The sequence below is a fragment of the Palaemon carinicauda genome, chromosome 1 (genome assembly GCF_036898095.1).
Source record: "Palaemon carinicauda isolate YSFRI2023 chromosome 1, ASM3689809v2, whole genome shotgun sequence".
In the NCBI taxonomy this organism is placed as follows: Eukaryota; Metazoa; Arthropoda; class Malacostraca; order Decapoda; family Palaemonidae; genus Palaemon; species Palaemon carinicauda.
In genome coordinates this window covers 27,409-45,047 of record NC_090725.1, presented here as the reverse complement: position 1 = coordinate 45,047, position 17,639 = coordinate 27,409, and the positions used below count along the sequence as shown (strand labels likewise).

Here is a 17,639-nt window from a genome sequence, read left to right as displayed (position 1 = left end):
CAAGAGAAAGGTTAAAAAGTTATGGGATTATGGGAATGTAGTGGCTGAGCCCTCGCCTACTACTGCATTCGTTGCTACGAATGGACCCAGGGTGTAGCAGTACTCGTAAAGAGACTGGACATCTTTGAGATAGAATGATGCGAACACTGACTTGCTTCTCCAATAGGTTGCATCCATAACACTCTGCAGAGAACGGTTCTGTTTGAAGGCCACTGAAGTAGCCACAGTTCTCACTTCATGTGTCCTTACCTTCAGCAAAGCAAGGTCTTCTTCCTTCAGATGAGAATTTGCTTCTCTAATCAGAAGCCTGATGTAGTAAGAAACTGAGTTCTTAGACATTGGTAGAGAAGGCTTCTTGATAGCACACCATAAGGCTTCTGATTGTCCTCGTAATGGTTTTGACCTTCTTAGATAGTACTTAAGAGCTCTAACTGGGCAAAGTACTCTCTCCAGTTCGTTCCCCACCATGTTGGACAGGCTTGGGATCTCGAACGACTTAGGCCAAGGACGGGAAGGAAGCTCGTTTTTAGCCAAAAAACCGAGCTGCAAGGAACATGTAGCCGTTTCAGATGTGAAACCTATGTTCCTGCTGAAGGCGTGGATCTCACTTAATCTTTTACCTGTTGCTAAGCACACGAGGAAAAGAGTTTTTAATGTGAGGTCCTTAAAAGAGGCTGATTGGAGCAGTTCAAATCCTGATGACATTAGGAACCTTAGGACCACGTCTATATTCCAGCCTGGAGTGGACAACCGACGTTCCTTTGAGGTCTCAAAAGACCTAAGGAGGTTCTGTAGATCTTTGTTGGAGGAAAGATCCAAGCCTCTGTGGCGGAAAACCGCTGCCAACATACTTCTGTAACCCTTGATCGTAGGAGCTGATAGGGATCTTACGTTCCTTAGATGTAACAGGAAGTCAGCAATCTGGGTTACAGTGGTACTGGTTGAGGAAAACTGCATTGGCCTTGCACCAGCTTCGGAAGACTTCCCATTAAGACTGATAGACTCTGAGAGTGGATGTCGTCCTTGCTCTGGCAATCGCTCTGGCTGCCTCCTTCGAAAAGCCTCTAGCTCTTGAGAGTCTTTCGATAGTCTGAAGGCAGTCAGACGAAGAGCGTGGAGGTTTGGGTGTACCTTCTTTACGTGAGGTTGACGCAGAAGGTCCACTCTAGGAGGAAGAGTCCTGGGGACGTCGACCAGCCATTGCAGTACCTCGGTGAACCATTCTCTCGCGGGCCAGAGGGGAGCAACCAACGTCAGCCGTGTCCCTTTGTGAGAGGCGAACTTCTGAAGTACCCTGTTGACAATCTTGAACGGCGGGAATGCATACAGGTTGAGATGGGACCAATCCAGCAGAAAGGCATCCACGCGAACTGCTGCTGGGTCTGGAATCGGAGAACAATACAAGAGGAGCCTCTTGGTCATCGAGGTAGCGAATAGATCTATGGTTGGCTGACCCCACAGGGCCCAAAGTCTGCTGCAAACATTCTTGTGAAGGGTCCACTCTGTGGGGAAGACCTGACCCTTCCGGCTGAGGCGATCTGCCATGACATTCATATCGCCCTGAATGAGCCTCGTTACCAGCGTGAGCTTTCGATCTTTTGACCAAATGAGGAGGTCCCTTGCGATCTCGAACAACTTCCTCGAATGAGTCCCTCCCTGCTTGGAGATGTAAGCCAAGGCTGTGGTGTAGTCGGAGTTCACCTCCACCACCTTGTTAAGCTGGAGGGACTTGAAGTTTATCAAGGCCAGATGAACTGCCAACAACTCCTTGCAATAGATGTGAAGTGTCCTTTGCTCCTGATTCCATGTTCCCGAGCATTCCTGTCCGTCCAGTGTCGCACCCCAGCCCGTGTCCGATGCGTCCGAGAAGAGACGGTGGTCGGGGGTCTGAACAGCCAATGGTAGACCTTCCTTGAGAAGAATGCTGTTCTTCCACCACGTTAGAGTAGACCTCATCTCTTCGGAAACAGGAACTGAGCCCGTCTCTAGCATCATGTCCTTTATCCAGTGAGTAGCTAGATGATACTGAAGGGGGCGGAGGTGGAGTCTCCCTAACTCGATGAACAGGGCCAGCGATGAAAGTGTCCCTGTTAGACTCATCCACTGCCTGACTAAGCATCGGTTCCTTCTCAGCATGCTCTGGATGCATTCTAGGGCTTGGAAGATCCTTGGGGCCGACGGACAAGTCCGAAAAGCTCGACTCTGAAGATCCATACCCAAGGAGACAATGGTCTGGGATGGAACGAGCTGAGACTCCTCAAAATTGACCAGGAGGCCCAGTTCCTTGGTCAGATCCATAGTCCATTTGAAAATCTCCAGACAGCGACGACTTGTGGGAGCTCTTAAAAGCCAGTCGTCTGACGGAGCCGGACACAAGATCATGATACTGCTGCACAGTCTGTAAACTGTCAATCATGGGCAAGCGAGGAAGTACAGTGACAACCCGAATCTGTCTAGACTGTCTGGGTCGTACAGACAACTCCTTAACGGGTTGCTGAGGTTGCCGCACTGCGTCACAACAAGTCCCTTCTGTTGGTTGTTGAACGTCTTCCCCGTGACACATTGACTCCGTAAACAAAAAATCCTCTAACAAGGACTAAGCTTGGACTGCATGTCATGCAACACAGCTCAAGGTCTATGGGAGCAGGTGTGGTAACAGACGGGATTAGCGGCTGAAGTGGAACCATTACCTTCCCTGTAAGCATGTTATGCTTAAATAAAAGTCCATAAGAGGTTATGCAGCTAAAGGCTCCCTCCAAATGACAGAGTCCTCAAGGGAATATCAGAAGGAGGGAGAAAAGAACTTTCTCATCTACAGGGACCTTATCCTAGAAAAGCTAAGTTCTGTGAGTGAGGGTTCACTGGTGCAAAAGCAGCAGACTAGAAGGCAACGTTATGAAACTGCTTGACAGTCTAGTGAGTTGGCAACAACCCAAGATGTGTTGAGAAGCATGCGGTAAGGTATGCAGAGCATGATGTATGCAGAGTATGCTGTATGCAGAGCATGCTGTATGTAGAGCATGTTGTATGCAGAGCATGCTGAATGCAGAGCATGCTGTATGCAGAGCATGTTGTATGCAGAGCATGCTGAATGCAGAGCATGCTGAATGCTGAGCATGTAGTAAGCAGAGCCTGCTGTAAGGAAAGCAGAGCGTGTGCATGGCGTTTAACATTTCTCAGAAATTCCATGACCAGTGCTAGAGTGCTTTATGCATGCTTGCATGGGGTTTAAACCATGGTATGAAAATGGAGGTAAGGTATGCTGAACAGCAGAGTCAGAACGAGCTGGAACAACAATAGTTGTGGTTTCCTCTTCAAGACTCCGATGAGGGAACACCTGAGGCTCAGTCTGCAAAGGCTGAATAAAAGACAAGCAGAAGGAAGGCGCATGGGTGGAGGAGGCTGACTCCTAGCATGAGTGGTGAACCCAAGGGTTGCGCTTGCTGAGCGGTTGGCGGAAGCGGAGTAGCAAGTTCCAGTTCCTGTGGTGTGAGCGGAGCGCGATGAGGAAGAGGCTGCGCAGAACAAGGTAAATGTCTCGCAAGCTGAGGCTCCTGAGGCGCAAGGCTAAGGTGTTGTGGTGCTTGCCTTGTGGAGGGTTAAGCTCGCTGCAGCAAGAGCTGAGGAGACTGACTCATGGACGGGAGAGGTTGTTGTATTTCAACCGAGTGTTGCATCACTGGTGGAGCAGCAAGTGGAGGCGGAGGAAGAGAGGTATAATCCTCCTGATCCCAATGTAAAGGTTGCCTTAAGGAAGGCGGAGGCTGAACACCACAGGGAACAGCAAACTCAGCACGTGGCTCAACATCGTACGCCTGGCAGGTGGAACTGCTGGCAGGTGGTACTGCGATCAGGCGGAGCGAGTGTAGGTGGAGGGAGTGTAGGCGGAGGCGGAGGAGCAACACTCTCAGCCCGACACTCACGCATCAAGTCCGAAAGCTGTGCTTGCATGGACTGTAGTAGAGTCCACAACATCGTACGCCTGGCAGATGGTACTGTGATCAGGCGGAGCGAGTGTAGGTGGAGGGAGTGTAGGCGGAGGCGGAGGAGCAACACTCTCAGCCCGACACTCACGCATCAAGTCCGAAAGCTGTGCTTGCATGGACTGTAGTAGAGTTCACAACATCGTACGCCTGGCAGGTGGTACTGTGATCAGGCGGAGCGATCATAGGCGGGGGGGAGTGTAGGCGGAGGCGGAGGCGCAACACTCTCAGCCCGACACTCACGCATCAAGACCGAAAGTTGTGACTGTATGGACTGCAGTAGAGTTAACTTGGGGTCGGCAGACACTAAGTTCTGCTGAGGTAAAGCCTTAACAGCAGAGATCTGTTGTGGCAGAACCTTACTCCTCTTAGGCGGAGTGTAATCAACTGATGACTGAGGAGAGTCAGAGCTAACCCAATGACTGCATTCGGGTTGTGAACTTTAACTTCGTACGTCTGGCATAGGTCTGGACTTAACGTTTAAGAGGTCTTGAGACCTGAGACCAGCGTTACTCTGCCTTTATTTTCTCCCCTAATCTCTTCTGCAGACGAGCAAAATAAAGGCTCAATCGTCTGCGGGTGGGAGTGACGGTCTCGGTAAGACACGCCCACAACCACCGAGAATACTTCTGTGCGCCGATCAAGGCCTGCTGAACCCTTATGCCCTTCGACATTGCTTCTCCCCTGGGCTTGGGAGCTTGCAAGAGGTCCCGGACTGGGAGGACGACTGGCGCGCACAAAAGTACCCTCACGCACTAATCACTTATCACTTTGATTTCTGTTTGCACTTATTTCACTGAACTCGAAACTTTAAGTGGTTTGTACCTGAAATACGCAATTCTATCCTTTCTCAAAGTTAGTAATTGCGAAAACAGAATTACAATGTAACAGAAAAATCTAATGAAAGATAATTCAGTGGTTGGAAAGAGACTAAACACTAGATCACTCTAGAAACGTTTAGTTTCTTCCCCTAAAGAGACTAGGGAGAAGAGCAAAAACGATAACGACGTTACTCGTACGCCTGGCAGGCTTGAATGAAACGTTTATCCTCTTTCTCCCTCCGTCTCTATCTCTCTCTCTCTCTCTTGACTTAGAACCTGAGAGAAGAGCCCAATCATATATATCGTTAAAACATATTATTGTTAAAGGAAAAAACTGAAAAGTTCCTTTATTAGGATCAAAACCATTAAGTTAAGAAAGAATGAACAAAACGCTAGACACGGTTACTCTTACTGCAACGTGAAACCGTGAACATTCTTTCTCTATCGTAACGATAGAGTGCAAGTTGAACGTTCTGAACGTCAACAACTGCAGAGACAAAACAAAACGTTAGTTCAACTTTGAAAACAGTACGAGACTGTCAAAGAAAATCTTTCAAACTCTTTGGCGGAAATAGCATAATATGTTAACAGGTAAAACCGAAATGACGGGCTCAAAGTTTATTAACTTCGGTAAAAGACCGCCTACTATTAGGAAGGTCGAATATAAACAAATATAAAAATTAATTTTAATGAGTTTATAATAAAAGGAAGTTAATCGAAGAGGCCTATAAGAGGCGGAGAGATATAAAATAAATCTATAACTTTTGTTAAGCAAAATTAAGAAAGAGAGTCTATACTCTCTTAGACACCAACACTTCCGTCTAAGGGAAGGGTCGGCCATTGAAAGGTGAACGAGAGTTAATACTCTCTCGTCACCATAAATAATCAAATTAATTCCAAAAGCTAACTAAGCTAATATAGAAGTTTCCAGTAAAGCGACAGCCGAAATCAAAGAGAAATACTTCACCAAAGTCGTGAAAATACTCCAAGAACATAAGCGTATCCCAGAACATCTTGCCGGAAGCACGACAGAGGAATAATTGAGGAGGTGTCAACAAGAAGTACTTGAGTACCTGGCCACAGGTGGCGCTGGTAAATACACCCCCTTCTAGTATTGTGATAGCTGGCGTATCCCTCCATAGAATTCTGTCGGGCAACGGAGTTGACAGCTACATGATTATCGGGTAAGTTTAATATTGAAAAATTACACTTTAATAGTGAAAAATAAAACACAAAAACACTGCCCAACCTAACCTAGGAGCTGTAGCCTTCCCTACTTGGCTCGCCAGGGGGGGGGGGGGGGGGCTATGCCCCCGTGACCCCCCTTAGACTGCCATATACCTAAATCTAAATTTTACATTTGCTTCCCAAGCAACTTCACTCATGGCAAGGTAGGTAACACTAAATCATATTAAATCGTAAAACTAGCTTCATATTGTTGTGTTTCAGAATAAGATAACAAACACCACCATCGCCTCCTACGCCTATTGATGCATAGGGCTGTGGTTAAAATTATCCAATTGTCTATTATCTTGAGCTTTTAAATTAATACTTCTCCATTCATCATATCCTACTTCATGGTTCTCAGCCATTTAGGGCTGGGTCTTCCAACTCCAATAATGCTATGCGGAATCACCAAAGATAAGCTAAGGTCAATTCCCAAAAATTAAAATCAATTTGACAAGTAATCAGAAATATTGTGCCTGTCCCAACAAACTAAATTCACCCCTTGCACTATTCTATAGTGCAAGGGGTCTTTGATTTTTTTATAGTTTATATATGACATATCTGTTTTGACTTTGCTAATAGTTTATATATGACATATGTTTTGATGTTACTATTTCTAGAATTATTTATTGTTAATTTGTTCTCATCACTTATTCACTTCCATATTTCCTTTCCTCACTGGGTTATTTTTTCCTACTGGAGCCCTTGGGCTTATAGCATCTTGCTTTTCCAACCAGGGTTGTAGGCTGGCTAGAAATAATAATAACAATAATAACCAAATTTTCGATAAAGTGGAAGTAGGAAGAAATAGACTAACAGTAAGTGAACCTATATACTGTACAATCATTAACCTAATTAGGGTAGAGGTTAAATAAACGTAACTTTCATTGGTCCATTATAGGCTACATTTCTAGAGAAACACATTAGTAGCCTTAAACCGTAAAAGGCAGGCCAAAACCGTACTCTAGTGTAGGTGTGCCTACACTTGATTGTCCCAAGATAGACAAAACTAACAATATGGACTGGACTAATTCAGCTAAAAAGTCTCATATGAATAAGAGGTCTAATATTCTCCATAACCATTCTCGGTATAACAATAATACCAATCAAACACCTTTCGGTCTTAAATAACTTGAAAACAAGCCATACACTTAGGATCCTTAATCCCAGGGTAAAGGTTACACCTACAAAGGGAGTCCAATATTACCTGAATTAGAAGTTTTAATCTAAATGTGGCCTCTTCCGCTAATTCCTTGGCAACATCATCGCCCACTGGGGAAATTCCAATGCTCTCTGCAATGACTTTGATAGATTCTGTTGGAAAAGTTGGTGCAGTAGATTGACACTCGTCAGACATCTTCCTCTCTTTTGTTTACGCTAAGTGAAGCAAAGTAGCAAACGCTGTTTTAGCGTATTTAGCACTTTTATTTAAATGCTTCAAAAACAATTAGTCGAGGTAAATATTACAATTTTAAAATATATTATATAAAATTAAATCTACATGTGTTTAATAATAGCTTTCATATCAATTACTATATAATAGAGGTATAAAACAGTCGGCTACAATTGGGCACTACATCTTTAAATTATTTAATTACATTTACTTTACTGCCAAATTATGTGTAAATATTTATTTAAACTTTATATAAATTTGAATGATATAATTTACGCATTTAAAATTAAAGATAATTAATGATACAAAGTTTATCTAAATATTTTGTATCGTAAAGGTGTACCTAACAGAAGTCGAGGATTCTCCTTTCTTTTCGTAAACAAGGTACACTCTGGTACGTGCGGGAGATATCCTCCGTTCATTTTGAATTTATTTTACTAAACTATCAAAGTATTTTAAGTGAAATTTACGTTATAATGTGAATATTAGTATATTGATTTACACATATAATTCAATATAGGTTATATTAGTGTGCACATATCTAAGATGGAGTCGGATTAAATAAGCACACCGCACGACTTGGTACGTGTTTGATAGTTTTCTTTCAATTTATTTCAGATCATGGCCAAGAAAGAAGAAGTAGATCACGGCAGAAGAAAGCACGGCAGGTAAGAGTTTTATTTCCAATTTTAGCATCAAAATAATTCTTTTATTTTAATTTTGTAGGTTTTTTTTAAGACTACCAAAGGTTTCCAACTTGATGCCTTCAACAGTAAATGGCTTCAACTAAAGTTTTCGGCTGTGCTAGTAAAGTCATGTTGCATTAATGTATGCCATAATTGTATTTGTAAAGTTTAAATTGTACAACTTAGTTTGAACTTGCTTAACTGACAATGTTGGGCAGTGTAAGCCCAAACTTGCTACCTAGAAATACATGAGTATTACATTTATACGAATCACATTTTGTTTCTAGATAATTATTTATTGTGATCTAGGTGAAAACGGATTTTGTGTAGAGAAACTGGAAAAGCTTTGCAGTAATCGTAAAGTTATCTAGTTTGAAAAATATAGGTATATGGGTCATGGGAATGGCGATAATTTAATTAGGAGCGTTTGTATATTAGCGGCCAGTTCTTCCAATGTGCGTTAACAATGTACACCAACTAATCCAAACTTCCCTCCCCCTAAGCTAACCTACGATCCGTGTCCTCATCTTACCTAAAGGGCCACCCCCCTTACACTACTGTATTGTCACTCGTCATATATACAGGTGGCTGCTATCATTGATACATCAGTAAAGTATTTTTATTTATAATTTCTAACTCCCCCAGGATGGTTGGTCTCCCCTTTTCTTGGTTATTTGCCCATAATGTATTTCATTCCTCAATGAGGTTTGCTCCACTCGCAAATTGGAGCCTTTTTATAACAAACGATTGATGCACATGTGTATAGGGAATGGTAATTATCTTCCCATATTTTGGCGTTTAATCATGTCCGTCGTTCTGCATAACGTCCTCCCAAGACTGTCTCTCCTGTTAACCCCACTTAGAATGCTGTACTCTTAGCTTACTATGTTTGTTGTGCAACCCATATTATTTCATGGATGTCATGATCTTGGAAGAGTGGGTTGCATTATCTTTAGAAGGGAAGACGAATATTTATTGCGTTTAATGAGATGGACACCTGGATTTTCAGCAGTAGATATGCAAAGCAAGCTAAGGTATTTGGTTACAAGACCACGCTCTCCTTTTACTCGCAGATGTCCTCCAGCTCTCTACTTGTACAGGGAGGTTCTTTAAATGCTGGGAAAGCAAAGTATGGCCAATGATATGTTGAGCAAGGGGGTAGGATTTCTAAAGAATTAAGCTCGGTTTCCTCACTAAACGACCTGGAACTGACATCAACCAAATAGATTTTGGGATACCAGCGTGCATAAAGATAGTTAGGAAAAATGGGGTGGGGTATGTATGATAGCGGCCACCTGCATGTATGATGATGGCTGACATAATATGGTAGTCTAAGCGGCATCGCAGGGGGTGTAGCCCCCCTGTAGGTAGGTAAGGTCATGTCTTGAAGGGTAGGTTAGGTGGGGGAAGTTTAGGTTAGTTGATGTCCATTTTGTAAGCAAAAATGAGGAACTGGCCGCTGATATACTAAGTCTCCATAAAGGGCTTGTAGAACAATATTGAGGAATTAATTTTTTTTTTTTTCAAATCTTGAAAAGTATCCTGTAAATTCGTGAGGTGACAGCTTGTCCCCTTGAAAATTTTCTCGCTCCCAAGGTTCATATGGTTCCCTGTAGGTGTTTTAATACCAACGGTAGACTCTTGAACTAATATGCAGAACCAGGTAATTTGAAATTACCCAATGGTACCTTACTTGTCCTTGGCAATTGCTAGGGGATGGTTTTTAATCCAATCAAGAAGTTGATAACATGAAATTAAAGCTGGGTGGTGGAAGCATCAAGCATGGTGGAGCATTGCTTGCTCTTAGCAGTGTAGACTAGGATGGCGACATACCCCACCTAGAGCGACTGAGTCCATCCTTATTACATACGATTTAGTTGAAATTTGATACTAGTAATTTACTGTGTTCCGCAGTGATATTGAGAGTTCAGATTGTAAATTGAAGGCGTTCATAGAATTAATCAAAAGTGGCTACCCACTCGAAACCTGTCCAACCCCCTTCAACAGTATTCCTTTCAACCCCATGATTCCACATCGATTGAACCATGCGTTCTGCCTAAACCTGAGGTTGTCCCTTGAAAAGTAGTAGATACAATCAGACAGGTCCATTTTCAGGGACTTGTAATTACAGTTATAGGTGGATATATATTGACGAGTCATTTAGATAATGAAAATGTCTTACATCCGCCCATGCGGTTAGTGTGCGCTGCACAGAATGCATCCATGTATCACAATCCAGAACAGGGTCAGTGAGATAATGTTGAATTCCGAGCGAAGATTGCCAAAATTAAAGAGAACCAGCAGGGCCAAGTGATTTAGATAATTAAAATAACATTAATGTACTTGCCCAAGTGGCATGCGTATAGCCCAGTGGAATGTGTACCACTTCCCAGAACAGGAGCAGTGAAAAGTAACAAGTTGAGGGAGCAAGCCATGGCGAAGCAGTAACCAGTCGCAATGTTCTACACAAATGAGTCTGGTATATGAAGTTTGGAAGCAACTCTTATAATTATATAGGGATCCCCTGACATCGCTTTACAATGAACACCATTTTGATGATGGCTCTTGCTATATTTATCCGAATTTCTAGTAAGGGTTGTGTTAGGGCAACTTTCCTAACTAGGAAATATATCCATTTATTATGGATGAGAAATTCACAAAAGATCCATATATTATGGGATCTATATTATGGGTTAGAAATTCACAATAGTCATTATCCATAGCAAATGTGCACCAATTACTAAGGTAGTGGTGTTGTATAGCAAGTAGGAAGCATTGCAAAAAGTTTGGCTTGTCGCATGAAAGTGATCTAGTAAAGAAAACACGAAATGGGAGTTATTTGTGTATTTTGATGAGCATCCTGTACGCTAACTGTTGGTAGGTTGTCCAAATATAAAATGGAGCTAAATTATAAACTTCATGTATAGGTGTGGATATTTGCCATAAATTTCATTATATACATTAGTGTTAGATGCCACTCATTTGGAAGAGCTGAATACAAAGGAAATTAAAAATGTATAAAGCATATTTACTGTAATAGAAATACTTCCAGGTAGTTTACAAGGAAATGGTTATGCTCAAGTCCCAGATATTTTCATATGTAATGGCATCTTGAGGTATTGGTGAGTCATTTAATGCTATGGTTGGGGAGTTATGATTTATTTATTGTATTGAAATGGTAACTATCCAGAAGTGTAACTTTTTTATCTTTTCCAGATTATATGCCAGGGGTGTCTTCCACGGCTACAAGCGTGGTCTGCGTAACCAACATGAACGTACCTCCCTATTAAAGATCGAAGCCTGCAAAAACATTAACGATGCAAACTTCTACGTAGGAAAGCGTGTTGCATACGTTTACAGGGTAAGGTCTAATTATTTGTTTGTAATGTATTACATGTTTGTTCATGAGTGGAAAACACGTGCACATATACGCTAATTTCTTGGGTGCTTTCCCTGTATTTCCCAAACCTCTATAATTTTCTTATGTAAAGTTTTAATTATCTTCTACTTAATCTTATGTTCTGGATATGCTACTACTATTATCACCTCTTTCTCCATGAATGTTCATCTTCTGCTATAGCTCATTTTAGAGAGAAAAAGGTTTAATGGCCTACTTCCTTCTTTTGACTCCTGAAATGTAACTTTACTAGCACAATTTATTTAGTTATTTGTGTGTGTAGATAATGGGGACTTTGGTAGATTTACTTGCAAAAAATAATTGATTCTGCAAAGGTCCATTTACCCTCATACTTATTTCTGCAATGGTCCCTTTACCCTCATACTTATTTTTTGATGCAAGGTATTCACTACCATTTTACAATTGCAAGGATAAATATTTGATTATCACTAATTTTTCTTGGATCTTGACTGAGGTGGAATTAATACTTCATCCAAATGCTGTAACTTGGAAACATGTCCATATCAAGATTCTCACTTATTAAAAAAGAGAATTCATGTAATGTATTTAGTGAGGTGTTTGTTACTTTTAAGATTAGATTACAATTTAAAAAATGTACTTTTCAATATTAAACTTACCCGATAATCATGTAGCTGTCAACTCCGTTGCCAGCTACATGATTATCGGGTAAGTATATTCAAAAATTTATTTTACTAATGAAAATAACATTTTGTAAATTTGTGAATCAAAGACTAAGAACTCAGTGTACTTGGGTTTAAGGTTATAAAGATTCAAATTGTTTGAATGCTGTTTTGTCGTGATTGGCTTCTGTTAGTGAGGTATAAGGTTAGGTTAGATAGGTATAAGAAGGCTTTGCCATAGTCCAGCCCTTTTTATTTTTACACCTTCAGGATTTCAAGTGTCTGCCCTGTCATCCTTTTTTATTTTTGGTTTGCCTCTTCCATTCAGAGATAATTATCAAGTTATTCGTTGTGGAACTTTTGTAATATATTTGATAACCTCTTTTAACTTTCAATTTATAGTGCTAAATAAGCTCCCCAGCTTCATTGCTCTGCCTTAGGGTTCAAAATCCCAAATCACCTATATTGATCGCAAGGTTTTTTTCCCCATTTAGTGGCTGTGTGGTCAGCCTTCTGGGTGAACCATGTTCCAATAATTAGTTTTATCCCCAGTTTGGGGCTTATTGTCAAAGAATGCCCAGTAGAATGCCCAGTAACCTTATAAGGCCTAGCTCGGGCTAGTACAGATTCATCAGTTAAATGCAAATATAAAATCTCAAACCATTGTTTTTCCAGTTGGTCGGTAGTTTAAATTAGTTGCATCATTTCAAATTTGAGAACCGTGTTGCTGCTAATTCTTGTAGCTCAAGTTAATCTACAAAGTTAACACTGTAAACTACTTTATTTAACTTTAGTTCAATAGCACACAATATACTCATGTGTCTTTCACTTCTCTACTCTTTTAGGACAAATTATGATTGCGCTGTAAATTTGTTCCTCTCCCCTACTTAAATCATGTCGTATTGTACTAATTTGAGGAAATAGCTTCTCCAAATTTTTTTTACTTTATACTTTGAATTGTATACAGTGTATGTTAGGCTGCTGGTAATTCTCGTTACATTGTTGCTAGACCTTAAAAGTACTGAACTTTCATTACCCTTCCTACTTTGCTTTGATAAAAAAAGTTGATGGAATGTTGTCGTTATATTTTTCATTTTAAAACTCTCAATTTTTCTTTTGCAGTGTAAGAAGAAGACCCCAACCCCCTACGCTGGAAAGTCCAAGATTCGTATTATCTGGGGCAAAGTTATTCGTCCTCATGGTAATTCAGGAATGGTCCGAGCAAAATTCAAGAAGAACATGCCTTCCGTTGCAATGGGAAAACGTGTCCGTGTGGTAAGTCAAAACCTTACTAGGTAGTGTTGTTAAGTCTGAGAAAAGAAATAATGCGATGGGGTTATATTTTTTAGTATTTGTTATTATATGGAGCAGATTAACACCATGTTTAGATGTAAGTCATAAGAATTGCAGTATACATGGTTTGCTTAACCCTTTTACCCCCAGGCTCTTTGGAAATTTCCAACCCTTAACCCCCAAGGGGTTATTTTTTTTCCCAGCACATTTTGCAGTATATTTTTTTTAAATTACTCTAACAGCCTTAATTTTTGTCATAGAGAGGTCAGGTTGGTCTCATTCTCTTGGAAAATGCCTGAATTTTTTCAAAAAATTATCAAAAATATGAAAAACTTTTATAGCATTTTTTTGCAAGGACGTACCGGTACGTCCATGGGGGTGGTAAAGGGATGGGTTTTGTGAAACGTACCAGTACGTCCTTTGGGGGTAAAAGGGGTAAGAATTCATGGTTTTCTAATTTAAATATACAATACATAATGTAGTCAGTTTGTTTGATTTTTTATTTTACTATGAGACCAAAGTTTTATTGTTTTTTTGCTTTTCTTTTTCCCCAGATGCTGTACCCATCCAGGATTTAAGTGAATAAAGAAAAAAATTAAACGATGTTTTCATTAAAACCACCAAGGTCATTGACATTTATTTTTATGAGTTTAAACTTGTCTTTGATATATTTTATTGGAAGTTAATGATGAAAGTCCTTTATGAATGGGTATTAATTTTTTCATTAAATGTTGAATGAGCAAGGAGGTACTATAGTTGGATTATTATTTTTGGAGTGTCCTTTTAGTCATGGCAGTAAGGGTTTTTAATGTCCAGATTTTTAAGTTTGTTAACCTAGAATATAATTCCTCTTAATTTAGAATATTTATAGAAAAGATATGATTTTTGTACATTTTTAGAACTTGATTGCAGTGATATTCTATTAGGTGTGTTTCAAAAGTTTAAGCACTTTCATTCAATGTTCCTACACAAAATCAAGCCTTTGTCAATTAAAGTATATACAAGTTGTTTGGCTACAACCAGAAAGGAAGAATTCTCGGGATGCTGTTAACACTGGATATCAGCTGTTTACCTACACTGTTGGCTAGTGCTTGTGCATCATTGAGGTTGTCTTTTCTCCTGGGTGTGCAAGAGCTAGAGACTGGTCATCTGCTACGATTGCTCTGTACTTCGGTGGTGTGCCTTATTTTTACCTTTCTTGCCTTGTGTAATTACGAGTAATTTGAGATTTTAGTGGGGGATTGACTGCCTATTCTGTGGGAGAAGTATGGTGGCTGTGACAAGTCAGAGAGATTTTTCACTCAACCTCTTGGAGCAACAAACCGAAGCTTTCTCGTACAACATGCCACATTTTCCTCTCGGGTCCTTCATTGGGATTGACTGCCTTTTCTTTGGAAAGTATGGTGGTCGTGGCAAGAAGTCCAAGAGAGATCGTCATCCTTCTGTTTCTTTGCTCTCAACCTCTTGGAGGAACAAACTAAAGCCTTCTCGTGCGAAATGCAACATTTCCCTCTCGGATCCCTTTTATCGTAGTCCTAAGGAGCCTAGTTTGACATTTATACTCGACAAGTACTAACCGGATACCAATGCTTTTCATTTCCATGTATTTTAGAGCAAGAGGATTTCTCCCACTAAATTAAAGCATTGAATGTGTCCTCTAGTACACACACATGACAGAGGGTAATGGTGAATGTTAGTCAAGTATGAGGGGTATATTTAAGTCGGCAGTCTACCAATGACTTATTGTCCAATTATTTGGTTTAATGCTAAAGTGTGTCATGTGATTCATAGTGATGCTATTTTGAGGAATATAAATAGAATTTTATCGGAGACTCGCTGTACAAAAGTTGCAGAACTTGAAACCAAAAAATGATGAATAAAAAATGCGTATATACAGCAAAATCGTCTAAATAGGCGACTATAAACCAATCCTGTTTTTTTCAACTTATAGCATATTGGCTGGAATGACCTTTAAAAAAAGTTTTGCCATGGGGCTGATAACATTGTATTACCTGGGTATGCACCCCAGTTACAAATCTGCATAAATGTCTTTGGTAATTAGCAATTGGATGAATATGTTAAGTGTATTTGGCCCGTCTTTCAAGTGGTTGAGTAACTGATCCAACTTTATATTCGCTTTTAATGTCGTGACGAAAATATCTACCATCCATCTACCCCTAATCCATGATTTCTATTATTTTCTGTCGGCATCACACTTGATAAAGGGCCAATATTACCAACTGATAGATGTCCTTGGTTGTATTTTCTTTCACCTCCATATCTGGACTTCTGTATCGATTCCTTTTTGAAAGAATGCTTCTGCATATTTTGCGGCACCCATTAAACCAACCTATAACTTTCGGTTTAGATTTCCCTCTTAAAGTTATCATAATAGCCACAGTTAGATCAGAAATAAAAAGACCATTTCAGTACAGTATTTTGGCTTGAGTAATTTTGAGCTGTCTAAGATTGTGAAATTTGACATTATTTTGAAGGCATCTTGAAACAGGTCTAATTTGGTTGTATCAAATTATTGCCAGCTAAGCTACAATGTTAGTTGTAATAGCAAGATTCTATAAGGCCAAGGGCTCCAACAGGGATAAATAACCCCATAAGAAAAGGAAATAAACCAATGAAAAGTAGTGGAAAATTAAAATAAAAGAACAGTCAGAAAATAAAACCGCTATACTATAATTTTAAACTATAGACTTGTCAGCCTATTCAAAATAACATCTGTAATTTTTAACTTTTTTAAGTATTGATTCATCTACCTTATTAGGAAGATCATACTACAGCTGGAATAAAACTTTTAGAAAACGGTAGTATTGAGCCTCATGATGGACCGTGGATGACTATTAGAATTAAATACATACCTAGTATTACAAATCTTTTGCAACATGCATAACGAACTGACTGAATGATGGTGCCAGAATATCTAAATCAGGAATACATACATATTATGCCAAGGCACTTCCTCCCAATTTGGGGGTTAGCTAACATTAAACAAATGAAGCCCAAAAGGGGACGTCTCCTCTCTATGTTCCTCCTAGCTTGACAAGGGACTCAACTGAGTTTGGCTGGTACTGCCCACCCTCCCATATCCACCACATGAAGCTTCATAATGCTGAATCCCCTACTGCCGCTGCCTCCGCGGTCATCCAAGCCACCGGAGGAAGCAGCAGGGCTTGGCGGAACTACGTCACAATCGCTCGCCATTCATTCCTATTTCTAGCACGCTTTCTTGCCTCACATCTATCCTATCACCCAGAGCTTCCTTCACTCTATCAATCCACCCAAACCTTGGCCTTCCTCTTGTACTTCTCCCATCAAGTCTTGCATTCATCACCTTTAACAGACAGCCATTTTCCATTCTGTCAACATGGCCAAACCACCTCAACACATTCATATCCACTCAAGCTGCTAACTAATTTCTTACACCAGTTCTCACCCTCACTACTTCGTTCCTGACCCAATCTACTAGAGATACACCAGCCATACTCCTTAGACACTTCATCTCAAATACATTCAATTTCTGTCTCCATCACTTTTCATTCCCCACAACTAAGATCCATACATCACAGTTGGTACAATCGCTTTCTCATACAGAACTCTCTTTACATTCATGCCCAACCCTCTATTTTTTACTACTCCCTTAACTGACCCCAACACTTTGCATCCTTCACTCTCTGACGTACATCTGCTTCCACTCCACCATTTGCTGCAACAACAGACCCCAAGTACTTAAACTGATCCACCTCCTCGAGTAACTCTCCATTCAACATGATATTCAACCTCTCACCACCTTCCCTTCTCGTACATCTCTTAACCTTACTCTTATCCACATTAACTCTCAACTTCCTTCTCTCACACCCTTCCAAATTCTGTCACTAATCGGCCAAGCTTCTCTTCCGCGTCTGCAACCAGTACGGTATCATCCGCAAAAAACAACTGATTTACCTCCCATTCATGGTCATTCTCGTCTACCAGTTTCAATCCACGTCCAAGCACTCGAGCATTCACCTCTCTCACCACTCCATCAACATGCAAATTAAACAACCACAGTGACATCACATATCCCTGTCTCTGTTTCACTCTTACCGGAAACCAATCGCTCACTTCATTTCCTATCCTAACACATGCTTTACTACCTTTGTAGAAAACTTTTCACTGCTTGCAACAACTTCCCACCAACTCCATA

General features: G+C 40.6%; 2 protein-coding genes across 4 annotated transcripts in view; one reads left to right on the top strand and one right to left on the bottom strand.

Moving 5' to 3' along the window:
* Positions 1-7,416, bottom strand: part of LOC137646337 (transcription initiation factor TFIID subunit 6-like) — a 38,884-nt gene extending 31,468 nt beyond the window's left edge. Inside the window, exon 1 of one of the 2 annotated variants that reach the window (XR_011045439.1) lies at positions 7,239-7,416. Coding sequence is in view for 1 of the 2 variants with exons in the window: in XM_068379446.1 (XP_068235547.1) it covers positions 7,239-7,388 (150 nt within the window). In the remaining variant the exon portion in view is untranslated. The remainder of the gene's footprint in view (positions 1-7,238) is intronic. The other variant, XM_068379446.1, reaches the window with a different exon arrangement.
* A 306-nt stretch (positions 7,417-7,722) lies between these two features.
* RpL35A (ribosomal protein L35A) lies at positions 7,723-14,041 on the top strand. 2 transcript variants are annotated; one of them, XM_068373747.1, is made up of 5 exons: positions 7,723-7,818; positions 8,043-8,092; positions 11,327-11,471; positions 13,271-13,423; positions 13,996-14,041. In XM_068373747.1, the coding sequence occupies exons 2-5, from the start codon at positions 8,046-8,048 to the stop codon at positions 14,017-14,019; spliced, it is 369 nt and encodes a 122-aa protein (XP_068229848.1). In that variant the 5' UTR covers positions 7,723-7,818; positions 8,043-8,045; the 3' UTR covers positions 14,020-14,041. The 2 variants fall into 2 exon arrangements, with proteins under 2 accessions (XP_068229848.1, XP_068229855.1); XM_068373754.1 differs by lacking the exon at positions 7,723-7,818 and adding an exon at positions 7,850-7,874.
* The last annotated feature ends 3,598 nt before the right edge of the window (positions 14,042-17,639 follow it).

What these genes read in the sequence shown, in the direction of transcription:
- RpL35A (XM_068373747.1), top strand. Translation starts at nt 8,046, where the DNA reads ATGGCCAAGAAAGAAGAAGTAGATCACGGCAGAAGAAAGCACGGCAG. An exon ending in GGCAGAAGAAAGCACGGCAG is followed by an intron (nt 8,093 to 11,326) that starts GTAAGAGTTTTA and finishes TATCTTTTCCAG; the next exon opens with ATTATATGCCAGGGGTGTCT. An exon ending in GTGTTGCATACGTTTACAGG is followed by an intron (nt 11,472 to 13,270) that starts GTAAGGTCTAAT and finishes TTTCTTTTGCAG; the next exon opens with TGTAAGAAGAAGACCCCAAC.